This window comes from Aythya ferina (genome assembly GCF_964211825.1).
Source record: "Aythya ferina genome assembly, chromosome: 8".
Lineage (NCBI taxonomy): Eukaryota > Metazoa > Chordata > Aves > Anseriformes > Anatidae > Aythya > Aythya ferina.
Window position 1 is genome coordinate 2,998,773 of NC_140304.1, and position 15,086 is coordinate 3,013,858.

General features: G+C 37.8%; 1 protein-coding gene across 4 annotated transcripts in view; it reads left to right on the forward strand.

The window, feature by feature from the left end:
• The window catches only part of SLC44A3 (solute carrier family 44 member 3), a 40,940-nt gene that overhangs the window by 13,892 nt on the left and 11,962 nt on the right, over positions 1-15,086 (forward strand). For all 4 annotated transcript variants that reach the window (XM_084528380.1, XM_084528378.1, XM_084528379.1 and 1 more), the window contains exons 10-12: positions 4,815-4,980; positions 10,869-11,025; positions 13,574-13,657. In XM_084528380.1, the coding sequence (XP_084384506.1) occupies positions 4,815-4,980; positions 10,869-11,025; positions 13,574-13,657 (407 nt within the window). The remainder of the gene's footprint in view (positions 1-4,814; positions 4,981-10,868; positions 11,026-13,573; positions 13,658-15,086) is intronic.

Genomic DNA, 15,086 nt, shown 5'->3' on the forward strand with positions numbered 1-15,086 from the left:
CTGACTGTTAAAGCAGATCACAGTAAGGTAGCTGTTTGCGTTAGTGTTTTAGAATGGCTAGAAATTAAGCATCCCATAAATATATATATACATATATGTATATACTGTACTGTTTGGCTAATAATACATTGGCAGACCAGCTTTGTATTTTGTACTTGTTTTCTTTAATCACGCTGTAGATGGAAGACATTTCTTTTGTGTGTTTTTTTTTTTTTTTTTTTTTTTAATTCTGGGGACTTTTTGCAACAGCTCACAGATCTTTTCTGAAGATCTCCCAGGATCTGCTCTCTTTGAACAATTTGTTTTCTCTGTTGACAAATAGCTGCCTAGCCAGACTACATAAAATATAGGTGGTTATGTCTTGTTTATGACATTTTGACTTTTTTTCTCACGCGTGTATTTTCTGGATCTATATCTTAGACGGAAATACATTAAGAAAGCTGAGAAACTGAAACGTTTATAAAGACACGAGTCTTTTGTATAATACAGAGATGGGCAAATGAAATTGACTTGCTACTGTGCTGCACCTGTTCTTAACATTTTTCTTGGATCTTCACTAGTTATATCATATTTATAGTGTCTCTGCATCTTACAGCTCTGGAGCACTGGATTCTCGCTTGAGCTGTGATGCACCTGATCTTTATGTGAGCACACAGGCACCTTATTTACGTCCTCTCCAAAAGTTAGCGTTACTCTGAGAAGAGACTAACTTCTTGGGAGCTATAGGAACCTATAGATGCCCTTGGAAAGGTACTTATGCACATGACTGGCTTGAAAAACGTTGATAATCCTATTAAAATCATTGGGACTACTTATGCATTTTAAGGTAGGCACCTGCTTAAGTACCTCAGTAATTCAGAGTCCGTAAGAGCAGCAGAGAGCAAGTGAATTCCAGACCTAGAGATCTAGGAGAAATGCCAGGCTCCACGAGACTTGAGACAGCGCAAACAGTGGCACCAGTTAGAACCATTAGCCGGGTAGGAATGGAATTCAGCTGTGCTTTGGAAAAGCTGATATGTCTTAGGGTTATTGAGTCTTACTGTTTGTGAATTTGTGTGGTGTTTCATTGCAGAACTTAAGTGGCTGTCTGGCACAGCAAAACATGTCTTTCAGCTTTCTAGCGTGCGGGAGCTGTGAAGTCCAGGTGGCATTAATACTATGTATGTAATGCAGGATGAGAAGGCAGCGTGAGATTTTCCTGTAGTGGAGGTGCATCCTACAAGCAAGAGCAATTGAACTGCTATATAAAGTTGTTCAGTAGCTAAACCAACAATAAAAACCTATTGCTTGCAGGGTCCTTGACATTCCAATTACCGTTGTCTAGCTTTGCTGTAAATACCACTACATGGAAAAATACATAAATAAAATTACACAATAAATTCTGTTGGAGGACACATGAAGATTCAGTGCATGCTGCCAGAACCTTTCCTCACTTAGCAGTGGGAAGTGCACATTGTATTTTCATGTTAACAGGAACTGATAAACAGGCTCTCGGTATTTTCTGGGACGTGGTTCTTTGTTCTGATAATGCAATTACTAAACTAGACTTCCCAGGAATTTTCATCCCTTTAAAACAGCCTGCTGCTTCAGGCATCAGCAAAAACTTGCAGCAGCTGCTGCTGAACAAGTCTTAGAGTACCAGAGTGTAGCTGGTGATGCTGCCTGTGCACGCTGCCTTCCCTGTCATTGCACTGCTGCGCTGGCTGGTACAACAGCACGGCACAGCATCACACTGCAGTCAGTGCACAGCCAGGTGGAGGAACTGTTCCGAATCCTGCTGCAAACACTTGTGATTGTTTGCATTGTTAACAGCACTGCTTTGAAGTATTTGCAGCAGATAAACATTTGTACTGATCAGAGGTTTTCAGATTTGGTGATTCAGCTGGAGGACTCTAGTTCCGTAAGCTCTTTACTATTGACTTATTAGCCTTACCACTAGGAATGTATATATAGTACACCAGAAGGATTCATTTTCAGCAGACTCTGCTGTGAGAATGTAGTTGGAGGAAAAATGCTCTGCTGACAAATTAAAACTGTATTTCAAGGCTTTGTTGAGAAAGTTTAGCTTATGTGAACAGTAAGAAGAAAGTGGAGTGATGAGGAAAAAGGCATATACTTTTCTCATAAGCATATCTAGGGTAGCATTACAGTTTATATGTGCTGCTAGGACTGACATGAGAAACAGCATTGTGTGGAATTCTGTTGACAACATTGTATATGCACAGTAGGCCCAGCATACAGGGTATCAGTCAGGCACAGATATTTACATTGGTAAACAGATTTTTGTGAGGTAACAAAACCTGTGCAGCAGGGTACAGTGCTGTACATGCAGCTGTGTGTGAGGTTGGCCAGGAAACAAAACCGTTGCTGTTGTTACTGCAGGTGGTTAGTTTAGTAGGCTGGAAAAAAGCAAAAGGAATTAGTTTACAATGCAGATATTTGCCAATCCTCATGACAAAGCTAGAGAAGCAAAACCAGAAATGTGCCTTTTTTTTTGAAAAAGAAATGTTCAGGTAGATTGTATGCTGGAAAACATGGTTAATTCTGCTACCAAACGGCATTATGTCTTTGCATAGAAATGGGGAGGTGGTAGACCTTGTATTTTATTGACCTATCATTTGCACAAATTCCTCAGAAAAGGCTATAGGCTATGGTTAATGAGCATATCTGGGGGAAATTAGTTGGGTGTGCTGCAGGAAACTGGCAGTCTAGAGCCCCTGGAAGAAGCAAGGGTGATGAACCCCGCCTTGGATTCAGAACAAGGAGGGAAGATATAGCACATAGCTTGTTTTAATGTGCCAAAGTAGATGAGTCTATTCTCAAAAAAGCTAAAAAGGATAAATAACTTTTGTATCCAAACTTAAAAACAAGGAGTCAGGGAATGGGGAAGAATGGCTGAGAGTTTGTGATAAGGGATCTGAGATAAGAGTAATATCTTTTTTACAACAGCAAGCATCTTGCATTTCACAGACTTAAAATGCATTTGAATATAATGGAAGCAGCAGTATTTCTGGGAATGATCAGCCTTACAGCACTGCAAAGAGTTTAACTGTTTAGTTAAAATTGATAACCTTTCAGAAAACAAAATATTTAAAAAAAAGTAAAATTCTGGGTTTGCACTTCAGCAAAGGTTGCCTTGCTGAACAAGCCTGATACCTACAGTACCTACAAACACCTCCTTGAGGCCAGTTGTGTTGCGTTGATGCATGCGAGTCTTGATTACAAGAGTGCTGAGAACAAGATTGGCTCAACTGTGGGAAGAATGCTTAGTTTGTAGGCTATAAATCTATTCATAGTCTTGTTCTTTTTTCCATGCCTTTCAATAGCAAATAGTTCTTCTATGAGCATCTAAGAGAGATGAGTTTCTTGTAGTGCTAATGTTGTAGGAGTAAAATAATTCAATTTTTAAAATACAGACACATATTTAAGCTAACCACATAGTAACGATTATGCACCTGTGTAGTGATTTTTGGTCCTTTCAAAGCACTTCAAAATAATTTTGCAGTGCTGCTATGGGGTGGATTAATATTTTTCATAATTTACAGGCAAATGGACTTCGGTTGTGAAGGCTTGTAAAGCTTGTCTAAACCTGATAGCTGAAAACAAATCTTTATTGTTCCTACTCCTTGCTATTCTTAAGTATGAACTCTGTTGTTGTAGAAAATAGGACAGAATTAAGTGAACCACTTCATAGCTTACTATCTGTGGTATTTTTGAACTTGCAGATGGTGCACATTAGTGCTGGCATTAGAATGCTGCTCCAGCAGTAAAAGACAATTCTCTCTCTTCTTTCAAGCAGTTGGAGTAAGAAACCACTCACCTCCAGAGATCATTTTATTCTGTGATCATGTATATCTTGAAGGTTAATGAAGTAAAGGCTTGGTAAAATAAAAAGAAAAAAAGCAAAATCAAAACATTAAAAAAACAACCATGGGTTATGGACCTAGAGACCTTTCACTAGGAATGAATGTTCTGATACAGTTATTCTGTGACTAGACTTCAAAGTGAAGTGTCATAAATTGGATTGTATAGGGAAAGGTCTGATTGCTAAGTTGCCTGAGTTATTCCTACCTTTTGAGTATGGAATGAATTCTTTGTTATTAATGGAAGCGGAGAGAATTTTATTTAGCTTGCATAAGTGCATTTTTCAATGTTCCTCAATGTAGTAGTCACACTGGAGCGCTTACTACGATACAGATGTCTGCATTATTATTGGCACTGGGTTTGGAGAGGCTTTCCTTATATGCCTGTATTTTGCACAAAGATTGCAGAGTATAGAGAATGCAAACTGAGTTGCTGTTGTTCTAATTAGTAGTAGTCATTAAAATAGTAATTTTGTTTTGTTGCAGTGTTATACATCCTTAATATTTCTACGCACTTTTTCTCTTTTGCTCCTTATAGAGAAAATCTAAAACATTTCATAACTATGAGTTAATTTCAAATTTGATTGAAGAAAACAAAGATATTTTTAGGATGCTTCTGAAGCGTTTCATTACTCAATATTTTAGTAATGTTTTCATAGAAATCTTTACTGATCTGTATTTCTCCTCTTGACTTTATTGGCAGCTGTGCTTTAGACCAAATTAAAACCCAAACTTTTACTTTTTGCAAGGTTGTACTTTTCAAAATTCTATTTCAATTACAAAATTTTGGCTTTTTGGTTTTGTTGGAGTGGGTAGAAATAAATATTACTTGAACTTATTTTTTTATGTTTTTTATTTCATTGAACAAGTGTTAAGAAAAAGGTTACATACATACTTGCTTGTTCTTCTCTAATGAATTGTATTAATACGGTGATACAATCCCAATCCCAGGTACCGCAAAAACCACTTCAGAAGGACAAGTAGAATACCGAGCTCTGTCTGGAATTTGCTACATGGCATGGTACCATTTTGTTGGCCTTATCTGGACTAGTGAATTCATTCTTGCCTGTCAGCAAATGACAATTGCTGGGGCAGTGGTTACTTGCTACTTCAACAGGTAAGTGCTAAATTGCCTCCTTATAGTTCTGGGGATTTGCTAGCATTTACTTTCAGTCTCTTTCTAGGTAAGGTAGTCTCAAATGAACTGCAGTTTATGCCAGTATTTTGGAATCCAGTTTAATATAAAATAGTGTTACTTGTTGCAAGATCTTGATTTTACAGTGTGAGTGATCTTAATATGACTCACCCCCTACCACTTGAGTTAATGGGCCAAAATGAGCCATAATACAAGCCAAGAGAACATTGTTGACTCTGATGAAATTGCCATTCATAGGGCACAAGGCTGCATTTGACCCTTTTCCAGGAGACTGGAAGCTCCAAATAGGGATGTAATATATAGCTCTGCAATAATTTTATGTATTCATTGGCCATTTGACCTCTTCCGAAGTGTTCATCCCTGCTCTGAGTTTCCAGTTCTGACTGTGTAAGTGCCTAGTCTGCTCCACTTTTTTTGTTCTGTGCAGATATTTTCAGTTAACTGTGAATGCTTTAACAGCCTGTTAAGAACTTCGAGATGTAAAGAAAATTCCTTGAATTTTATACTATATTGAAAGGTAAAGGTGGAGGAAAAATCCCCACTTATCATGATTTGTACTGCTTTTTACATTTAAAATATTTTAAGATGAAATTAAACTGGTTTCATGCACCTGTGCGGTGCTACCCTGTCACTGTGAGGGAGATTTAAATCCCACAATTGCTGGGCTTTTTTTTTTTTTTTTGACAATGGGAAGAGTAGTATCTGGAAAGCATTTTTCTTCATAAATATTTCATGAGCTTTCTTCCATTCATTGCTCTGTTCCTCCACTCCCAGCAATGAGGGTTTCCATGTGTGAAAAACTCAAGTGTGGCAGGAGAGGGCCCAGAGCGCTTCAGCCAAAGCAGCTTGGGACAACTGGGACTGGGGACCAGGGAAGGGAGACTTTGGGCTTCACCAACACCTAGATAGCAGGTTTCTGTTGATGCTCTTTAGAACATATCCCTGGATGTTTCAGTTCCAGAGAAAAGCCTCTTTCCAAAAGGTTTCCAAATGGTTTCTACTGTGCCCAGCAGAGATATCAGTACAGGGCCTGCATGCAGGAGTGCTCCAGCTGTAGCAGCAAAGCTGGAAGGTGTAACAGTCAGTGGTCATTCTTGTTTTAAGCAATGTTTAGTCATCCCATTCAGAAGGCCAGGGCAGGGCACTGTTTAACATGTACATTACGAATTCTGTGCTATGATCCTCTACACAGCCGACAGCCATTCCACAGAATGGGTGCTAGTAAGGGTGCTGACAAAACCTAAAATGCTGGTTTTCAAAAGGTTAAGACCTGCTGAGTGACACTGCTACTTTACATCCTGTGAAAGGACCTGATAAGGGAGGAGCTCATAGTTCAAGTCATCTCCTTTTTCCCTATTGAGGCTCTGAGTGCAAGTAACTAGCATGTCTGTGGTTCCCTGGTAGCTGGCTGCTCTTTTCTCCTAAGCAAATTTTATGTTCTTCAAGCTGTAGCAGTTGAATTAGCTTTGGCAGCTGAGTGCTGAGGCACTAAGTGTTCATTTAGGTTGTTTGCTTGGGAAAGCACAGGAAAGAAAATAAGTTTTGCTGCCTTTTACTGTTTCGCATGCTGCAGTGCATATTTGAACAATACACCATCTAAATCCCCAAGGTAAAGACACTGTCCATATCTTCATGCAGAGCAGGGAAGCAGCTGTAAAAGCTGTTGTGTGGTGACTTCTGCTGCTCTGTCAGGGTCTTCCGCTTTCCAGCTATTTTCTACTGCTGCAGGAACTGGCTGTGGAGGACAGAAGGTTCCTGCACCCACTTGTATTGAAATCATTTTTGTACTGCTACTTTTGAGCCCTCCTTTTGCTTGCCAGGTTAAACATACTGTTTTTGAGTGACTTGTGCTTGGAAAAGGAAATGCAGGTTTGGTGTGGTGGTGACCCCTCTTCCTGGTCTTTAGGCTGTCAGCACAGACCTGCAGAGAGCAGGGAAGGGACAGGGAGAGGATGGTGAGCTACAAGAGCAGTCGCACTGCCGAGGGCAGGGGTTATCTCAAGCTGTTCCAGAAATTCAGGGCTTGCCTGCTATGTGTTTTTAATGTATTCCCTGGGGCAGCATCACAAAGGCATGTCACAAGAGTTTGTTTATGATACCTCGCAGAGATGCTTTCTTCTTGGCTTCTGAGTGCTCCGAGGAAATGGCATGGCCTTTCCGTGCGGAAATCTCCTTCCACAGCACATGCAGCCCTGTGCTGTGCGACCGGCAGCCATGCCAGGTTTCTGAGCAGGGAGGGCAGGGTGGATCTTTTAGCTGGGTCAGCGTTACAGGTAGTGTACGTTTGACCTGTAGTACCACCACCACAAATTAATTTTGCCTTCTTTGGTTTTAGATGAAACATGAATTTGTGAAATAATGTATTAATTCAATAAAATAGATTGAATGGTTACTTTTTATGACTTGTGAAGAAGGCTCAGTCTAAATATATATATATATATATTCTTTGTTATTATTGCTGTCCTACATGAGGGTTTATTTTCACTTTGGTGTGCTTAGGGGTTATTCATGTATTTGCCTTTTTGATTAGATGAGCTTTTTCCTTTCCCTGCAGTTAAAGGAGGGTGGTATGCTAACTCGACCTGTGTCACAGGGATCGCAGTCCTGTCCATGTTTGAGCTTATCCAATAACTAAATCTTGTATGTATGTCACTGCAGAGTGTTGATGATCAGGAAGTATTTGCAGGACTGGAGTTTTCCACCTGACTCTAAGATGCTCAGCACCACGAACTTCCAGTACGAGACTCAGTAAGAGGTGAAATACATCTCCCAGTAAACAAAGCTTTATGGATTTACAATCGAGATTTGCACCAAAGTCATTGAGACATGAGCTAGGACTAAATTTGTAAAGGACTCCTCTTCCCTTTTCCAAGAGATCTGTAGCATTTATGAGCATCCTTTACCCTACTGACCTACCTCATGAAAAGGGTTATCAGCGTGCATGTAGTCAAACCTGTCCCTGTGATGCTGAGAGCAGCTAAAAGGGCAATTTGAAGTACACTCTGAGAGCTTTCTGTTAGCCTGATAATGTCTCTTCTGTTACAAATCTTGAAATTCTTAGTACTTCTTTAAAAGCTGGAATTCATATTTACCTGGAGAATATATGATTCGTTCGTTAATACTTCTGAAGTATTTTACAGTAAATCTCTATTTAGGCACTCTTTGAAAAAGGTGAGGCAGGATTAAGAAAACTATAAGCACAGTTCTGAAAAGGAGAAGTGTTTTTGTTTGTTTGTTTGTTTTTTCTTTTAAATACGCAAGACTTCTGTGTGAGTCTAGGTGGCATTTTTTCATCACACAAAAAAAGTGGTTTTAAAATTAAAGATGAGATGCTTGTGTGATCATTCAATCCAAGGAACTTAGTGTTAAGAAAGGTATCAAATATCACAGAGCTCATAAGAAAATAGACAGTTGGCAGCACTTGAAAAAATAAAGTGATTAAAAGATGATGTAGTATCGAGGACAATTCACAGGATTTTGGAATGATAGTGTTCTGTATGAATCAAGCAATCCCTTGGTGACATAACATGGGAATACTGAAGAGGAAAATCAAGCTGTGGCCCTAATCAGTCCTGTAACCGGTCCTATCAGGAATCTTCCTGTTTTCCCCTGATACCTTGCATATGTTGGGGCACTGCATCCATGCCATGAGTCTGCATGCACAGATTCACTGAACAATACAAACTTTCCACAAAACCTTATGCATGTGGCTGACTGCATGCTTCTACTAAAGTTGTTTCAGGATTGCAGGCATAATGTAAAAAGTGGGATGAAACTTCATCCTTGAGGGTACTTGGGTGTAGATGGATAATTGAGCCAGTCTTGAACTTGATTAGTCACAAGTATAACCTGTTGTTGTATTTGGCTAGCTATTGCCCTATGTTTCCTTCCCTGAGCCAGAATTATAAGGAAAAAGTTTGTTCTTTTTCCAATCTGTTTGGAAGCAAAGCAAGAAACTTTGTCAGACTCTGTTCTTGTGAGAATTCCAATGCTAGGAAAAGAAGACATGGAAGAGCTTCCAAATGTGTAGGAATTTATCTAAACTTCAAATTCTGAGATTTTTGCTCATTAATCAGACCTGTTAAAAGTAGGAAAACCGTTCTTTATTCTTCTCCGTGGTAGCAAGTAAATTATCAAGTAAACTTTATCCTTTTTTATTTCACAGCCTTGGTTGCCTTTTAACTTGCAGAAACTTAATTTTTATATTCTGAGATTTGACTGAGGCTGTTATGTGTAGGACAGTGTAAAAGGGAAAAGGAAACACTAGTGCTATCTGAATAGAGTAACTTCTCTATATTGAGATGTATGTGTTTCCAACATGGAAACCTGATAACTTGGAAAAAAAAAAAAAAAAAGACTTATTATAAAATTTCAGTATCCCCAAGCAGTTCCTCTAGTTTTGAGACCAAAAATAATAAATGCAGCAATTGCATTGCTGGAATTTCCTATTTAAAATAATGTGGTATATTCACATACTTAAATATAACTGCAGTTAGTGTTTTGAATGAACTGCAGTGATACCTTCAGGATTATTGCAGAACTGTGATACACATCGTAAAGCAGTGTATATGAAGACTTAATTAAAAAATATTTATAAAACAAAAATGTATTTGTAGATATTTAGCCCCAACCAGTCACTCTCTCTTATCACTTCCTTTTTATTTTTTACCTTCTTCTGCAAACTATTAATTTTTCAAGGTAACAGATGTTTTGAAGGAATCACTTATGAAAATAGGACATCGTATTTATGAAGTCTGATCTTTACTTACCCACTGTTTCTGTTGCTTGAGTAACTTTTTCAGGGTTGGGCCTATTGCATACAGTTGCATTATAGATGGATAGTTTGTGACTCTTAATCATTGGTGGTTTTTTTGTTGTTGTTGTTTCTTTTTGAACCCTCCAAAATATTTTTTTAGGTATTTATAGTGTTAATCTGATTGATTTTTTTTTTTCTTACAGTGTTTGAAGAGGGGTTGTGGAATGGCTTTAAATTTGTTTCCTGGATTTCATATAAATTATTGAGAGCTGTGTCATACTATTCTCTGTAAATGATTGACATTAAACTGAACTCTATAAAGGAAGCAAGGAAATAAAACCTGTATTTGGGATTCTTAGGCCAGTCGTATGAGGTTAACTTTTTGTCTTTCCATTTGAAATTTGGGAAATACATTATTTCCCCAGAACGACACAGATTGCAGAGGAATTACAAGATTTTTAGGCCAAATTATAATGTTAAACATACAATTTGAAATTCCTTTCTTGTGTGTTCTTCCATTTTAAAACAAAACCTGTTCAGAGAGAAATAAAAAGCATTAATTATCTGAACAAAATTTAAAACAAAATTCAGTCAAGTTGCAACAGTAACTAAATCTCAGTTTTGCACAAGAGATCTTGTTATATTTGTTCTGTTGTTAGCTTTATCACTAAAGCAGAAATAGTGAATTCATTCCTTCAGACTAAAATCTTGCAGAAAAGACAGTCAAATAAAAGACTGAGAGGATAAAAGCAACAGAAATGGGAGGGAGATGTTTGAGGAAGTATTCTCAGATGTTGTTCACTTCTGTTCTTTTCCATAGAATTTTTTTCTAGATATTTTTTCCATTACTGAATATATCAAAATAGTCATTGCTTAAGAATTAAACAAATCTAATAAAAGTTATAAACTTGGCTACTTTGCTTTGGACTAAGGTGAACATTCAGATGAAGTCAGAAGGAAAATTGGAGTAGTTTTAAGTGTGAAAGGGTGTACCAGCTTAAATGCTTAAATCTCCAAATACTAAATTGATACTATGCATATCTCCTTAAATAACAGTTTCCAAAACATTTTAAAATGTTATTTTTCTTTCTAGAAACAAAAATAGCCCACCACGTCACCCAGTTCTGTCTTCCATTTCAATTATTTTCTGCTATCATCTAGGAACTGTTGTAAAAGGCTCATTTTTAATTACTATACTGAGAATTCCAAGGATTGTTGTCTTGCACCTTTTTAATATCCTAAAACAAAAGGTAAGTATATAATTCTGTAACACATAAAAGTAGTAGTTAAATGGTGAGGTTCGAGAAAAATATTGTGAAGAATATACTTTGTTTAAAATGGATGACATAATGTGAATTTTTATTTTATCCCATTTTCTTCATGAAGAAGGCCTTTTTCAAGTGCTTCCATTTTTTTCTCTCAACTCAGATATTTATATGAGGAGAAAATGCTAACATAAAAAACACCTTTATTTAGTTTTTGTTTGTAAATGTTTTTATGGCAGATAAAGGAAAAATACAGATTTGGCAGAAGGCTTTATTTAGAATTTTCACATCATAGATTAAAAAAAATAAAGTAAGAATTATATTGTTTAGTAAAAAATACCTTTTACAGAAAAGATTTCACATGTTTTATGATATGTGTTTATGGAAAGAATATGTGAAATAAGAACTATTCCAGAGATTTATACAGGAGCCAAACCACATCTATTAAGGTATATAAAAATACGGCTAGGCTGTTGTGGTTGTTGCTTGCATTCTTTCTGTCTTTCATGCATCTCTGCATCTCTTACCTTCTGCTGACAACATACCAGTGTGGTTAGCTCTGGCACTTCGGCAAGGAGAGAGTGAGCTCTCGTGACTGTACAGCTCTGACTGCAGAGGTAGATTTAGACAAAGTTTTTAAATGTAGGTCTTAGAATTCATCTCTTTTAATCCAGAACAAATGCCTCGACCGTGAAGCGTGTTATATATAGTTTTGACGGTATAGTTTTGAGCATCCCTAGTACCTCCGAGATGCATGTGGGTATACTTTGAGAATGCTCAGATAAAAAAGCCCTTCGTAATACAATGCTCAAGAGATGTAGAAGTGACTGGGTTACCATCGCTTTCATATGAAAGCATATGATGGTTATAAAACGTGGTGATTTGGGTCAATTAAGAATTTTGTTTAAAGATGGTAGGTGGGTTGTGTTGTGCTAGAAAGAAGACAGAGTATTGCCTGAATCTAGAGGAAGCAGAATCAGTGGACTTGTTGGGCATGCTTGTTTGTAATCTGAATACTTGTAGAAATACCTCGGAAAGAAATATTACTTTTTTTTTTTTTTTCAATAGTAGCATGCTTTAAACTCCTTTTGGTCCAGCTGCCAAGCATCTAGCTAGGATGTGACATGTCCCATTGCCATAATTGCTCCTAAAGAGGCTATGAAGTGCTCAGTCCACAAAAGGATGCCCCACAAAGTAACTTTGCTCCTTCCCATGGCAGGAGGGAGGGGCTGTGGCCCCTTTCCATCAAAGCTCTCTCAGTAGAGGGCAGGAGAAGTACTAAAGAGGGAGAAGAGGTGCTGCATTCTTGTAGAGCTCACCCAGATTTGTCACCTTTGCAAAATAAGCTCCTGTTTTCTGAGAAGAGGAGAAGTCAGGGGTTTGCAAGCTTTGCAGGTAAATTCACTGGTGTTTCCTACACAGCGGTCTTCAACTGCAATCTCCTTTCTGCTATTCTGCTTGAAGTCCCTTACTCTGTTTTGAATAAACAGTGCTTAATGAGATTAACACAATTGTAGTAAAATCATCTCTCCAGCAAAGCATGGTGGGATTAAAGTATTTCTCTGCTGTCAGGAGTTTGTATGTACACTCACCATTGTAAAGGAATTATTCATGGAATATTTTCAAGAACTTGGGGGAAAAAAGTTGGGAGGCCCGTGGTTTCAACATAACTCCATGGTAGCTGTGGGACCTGAGTATTTCATACAGTAACTGGAAGATCTCTGCTTTCTAAAACAAAAGAAAAGCATTCTAGCCTCTGGAAAAATAAGGTTAAAAAGACTCAAATATCACTGAACTGAAATTCCTTTTGCTGAGAAAAACAAGCATTTAAAATTGGAAGGCTACCAGGGTTACCAAGATATCTTTTTCTTGTCTTGTTTGATAAAATCTTTGGTGATGAAGAGTTCTGAGCTCTTGGTGGGGCTGTGGGGGGTAGAACAAACACTGAGTTTCCTTCTCTGTTTTTAGTATGAAATTAATAGAGATCAGTGGTCTGCGGTCTGTTCTAGAAAAAAGTATTTTCCTCATGTCTTGGAAAGTGATTGTATGCTCTGGATCAACACAAACACATAAGTCCTGCCCATTTTTTAATTTTTGACCATTAGGATACTGCTCATTTCAGAACCGTGAAAGTTTTTTGATAAATGACAAAAGAAGTTTAAAACAAAAAGTAAAAAACAAACAAACAACAAACTCTACTCCCTAAACACTGCATAGTACTGTAAGGGTTACTGACTTGCCTGCCTGTTTTGTTCTCCGTGCAGCTGTTAGCTCACAAAGCTGCTTACAGCATTTATTTTCTTTCCTGGAGAAGTATCTTCCATCTACAGGAAGAAAAAAAATATGCTCAGCTCATCAGTCATTAATACTGTAGGGTCTGAATTAAAAACAAGTCCTATAATCCAAAAGGAAGCATGTGCTGCCGAAGTGAATACTGTTAGAAGAGTCGGTCACCTGTAAAGCATGCTTTTCTAAAATGGCAGTTTTGAGTCTAATTCTGTGTCCAATAACCAAACATTTCATTTTATTGCAGGAGAGTGCATGTGCAAAGTGCCTGTTGAAATGCTGTTCCTGCTGGCTGTGGTGCCAGGAAGGTTGCTTAAGTTACTTTAACCAGGTACGCTGTCATCTCCGCCACTCAACCATCTGCACACCTAGTTTAGAAACCATGTGTGTATGCTAGCTCCATTTAGCATGACTAAAGCAATATCCAGTGCATACAAGTCAAAGCTACCTGCTGGCTAGCTAAACAAATAAAAAATTCTTCAAGTGTAGGTAGAGATTGTTGCAAAGAAACAGGGAGTTGACAAAAATGCAAGGTAACTGAGTATAAATTTTAGAGAACTTATTAATACAGCTTGAGATGACCCTTTCAGAGGGCCACTTGCTATTTCTGAAGGTAAGAGGACAACATCTTGTTAAGTTGTGCCAGAGAGACAACTGAAATGTCCAGGTAGAAGGAAGAAATTAAGTGAGAAACAGACCTGGAGATGCGTCATTAAACTAGATACAGTATTTTCCACTTGAAAGTCCCTGTTAAAGAAAACTGAAGTCTTGGCTGATTTCCATTATCAAAATATCTGGGAATATAATCCATGATCAAAAAGCCAGATGATATAATGCTCTGCATTTGAAGGACTTCTTTGTTTTGTTAGCAGTTTTGTTTCAAAAGTGCTTTTATTGGAAATGAATGACTTATGACATGCAGCAGGTTTTCTGATACTCTTTCCTTTCTGATCCTTTTCTCCAGATTTATGAATATTTCTCCAAGTTCTATGTACATCATTGTAAATAGTTAATTCTTCTCTTTGTCAGTCCCCTTTTGTTATCTCTGGTGGCTGTGATATTATTAATGTGACAAGGAATCAGATGTTCTTGCTGATTCATAACTCTAACTGTTGCTTTCTTTGTTCTCATTGCTAAGAGCAGCAGTGAAGTAAACAAGACAATGCTGATAAAGGGTCAGATTTCTCATTCTAAAGTAGTTGCATAAATAAAGCTTAATCCTGGACAACTATGAAAAGAACATTTTTCACTGAGTTCACCTTAGATTAAATACTTGTGCAGTAAAATCTCTGGTTCTAGCCGATGAATTTTCCAGACTTAATTTTTTAGGTAGTTCTTATGGTCACTGACTCGGCGAGGAATCTTAGAGTTCGTTTTAACTCCAGGCTTCCCGTTTGTAGTCACCCTTTCCCTTTGGCTTCCTGCCTTTCAAAGAGATAGCCAGCATCACAGTGTTTACTTTCTCCAGCTGTTGTATGGTATGTGTTTGCTAAAAGGAGAATTAATTACAGTAATGTACTTTCTTTTGTTTCAGAAGGCTGTATTGTATCTCTTGTTCCCTTAAAAGATTTCCTGTTTCCTAATCTATTGTAGGCTAATTTATTTCTATACAAGTTGTGTTTTTTAGCCTAGTGATCTTAGTATTGTGTTTGCTGCTAGATAATTGTCTGTTTGAACGTCAGTTTAGCAAAGATGATGGTGCTACACAAGCTTCAAATCTGGGGCAGTTTGGGAGACAGAGAACAAAAGCAAGAACATTC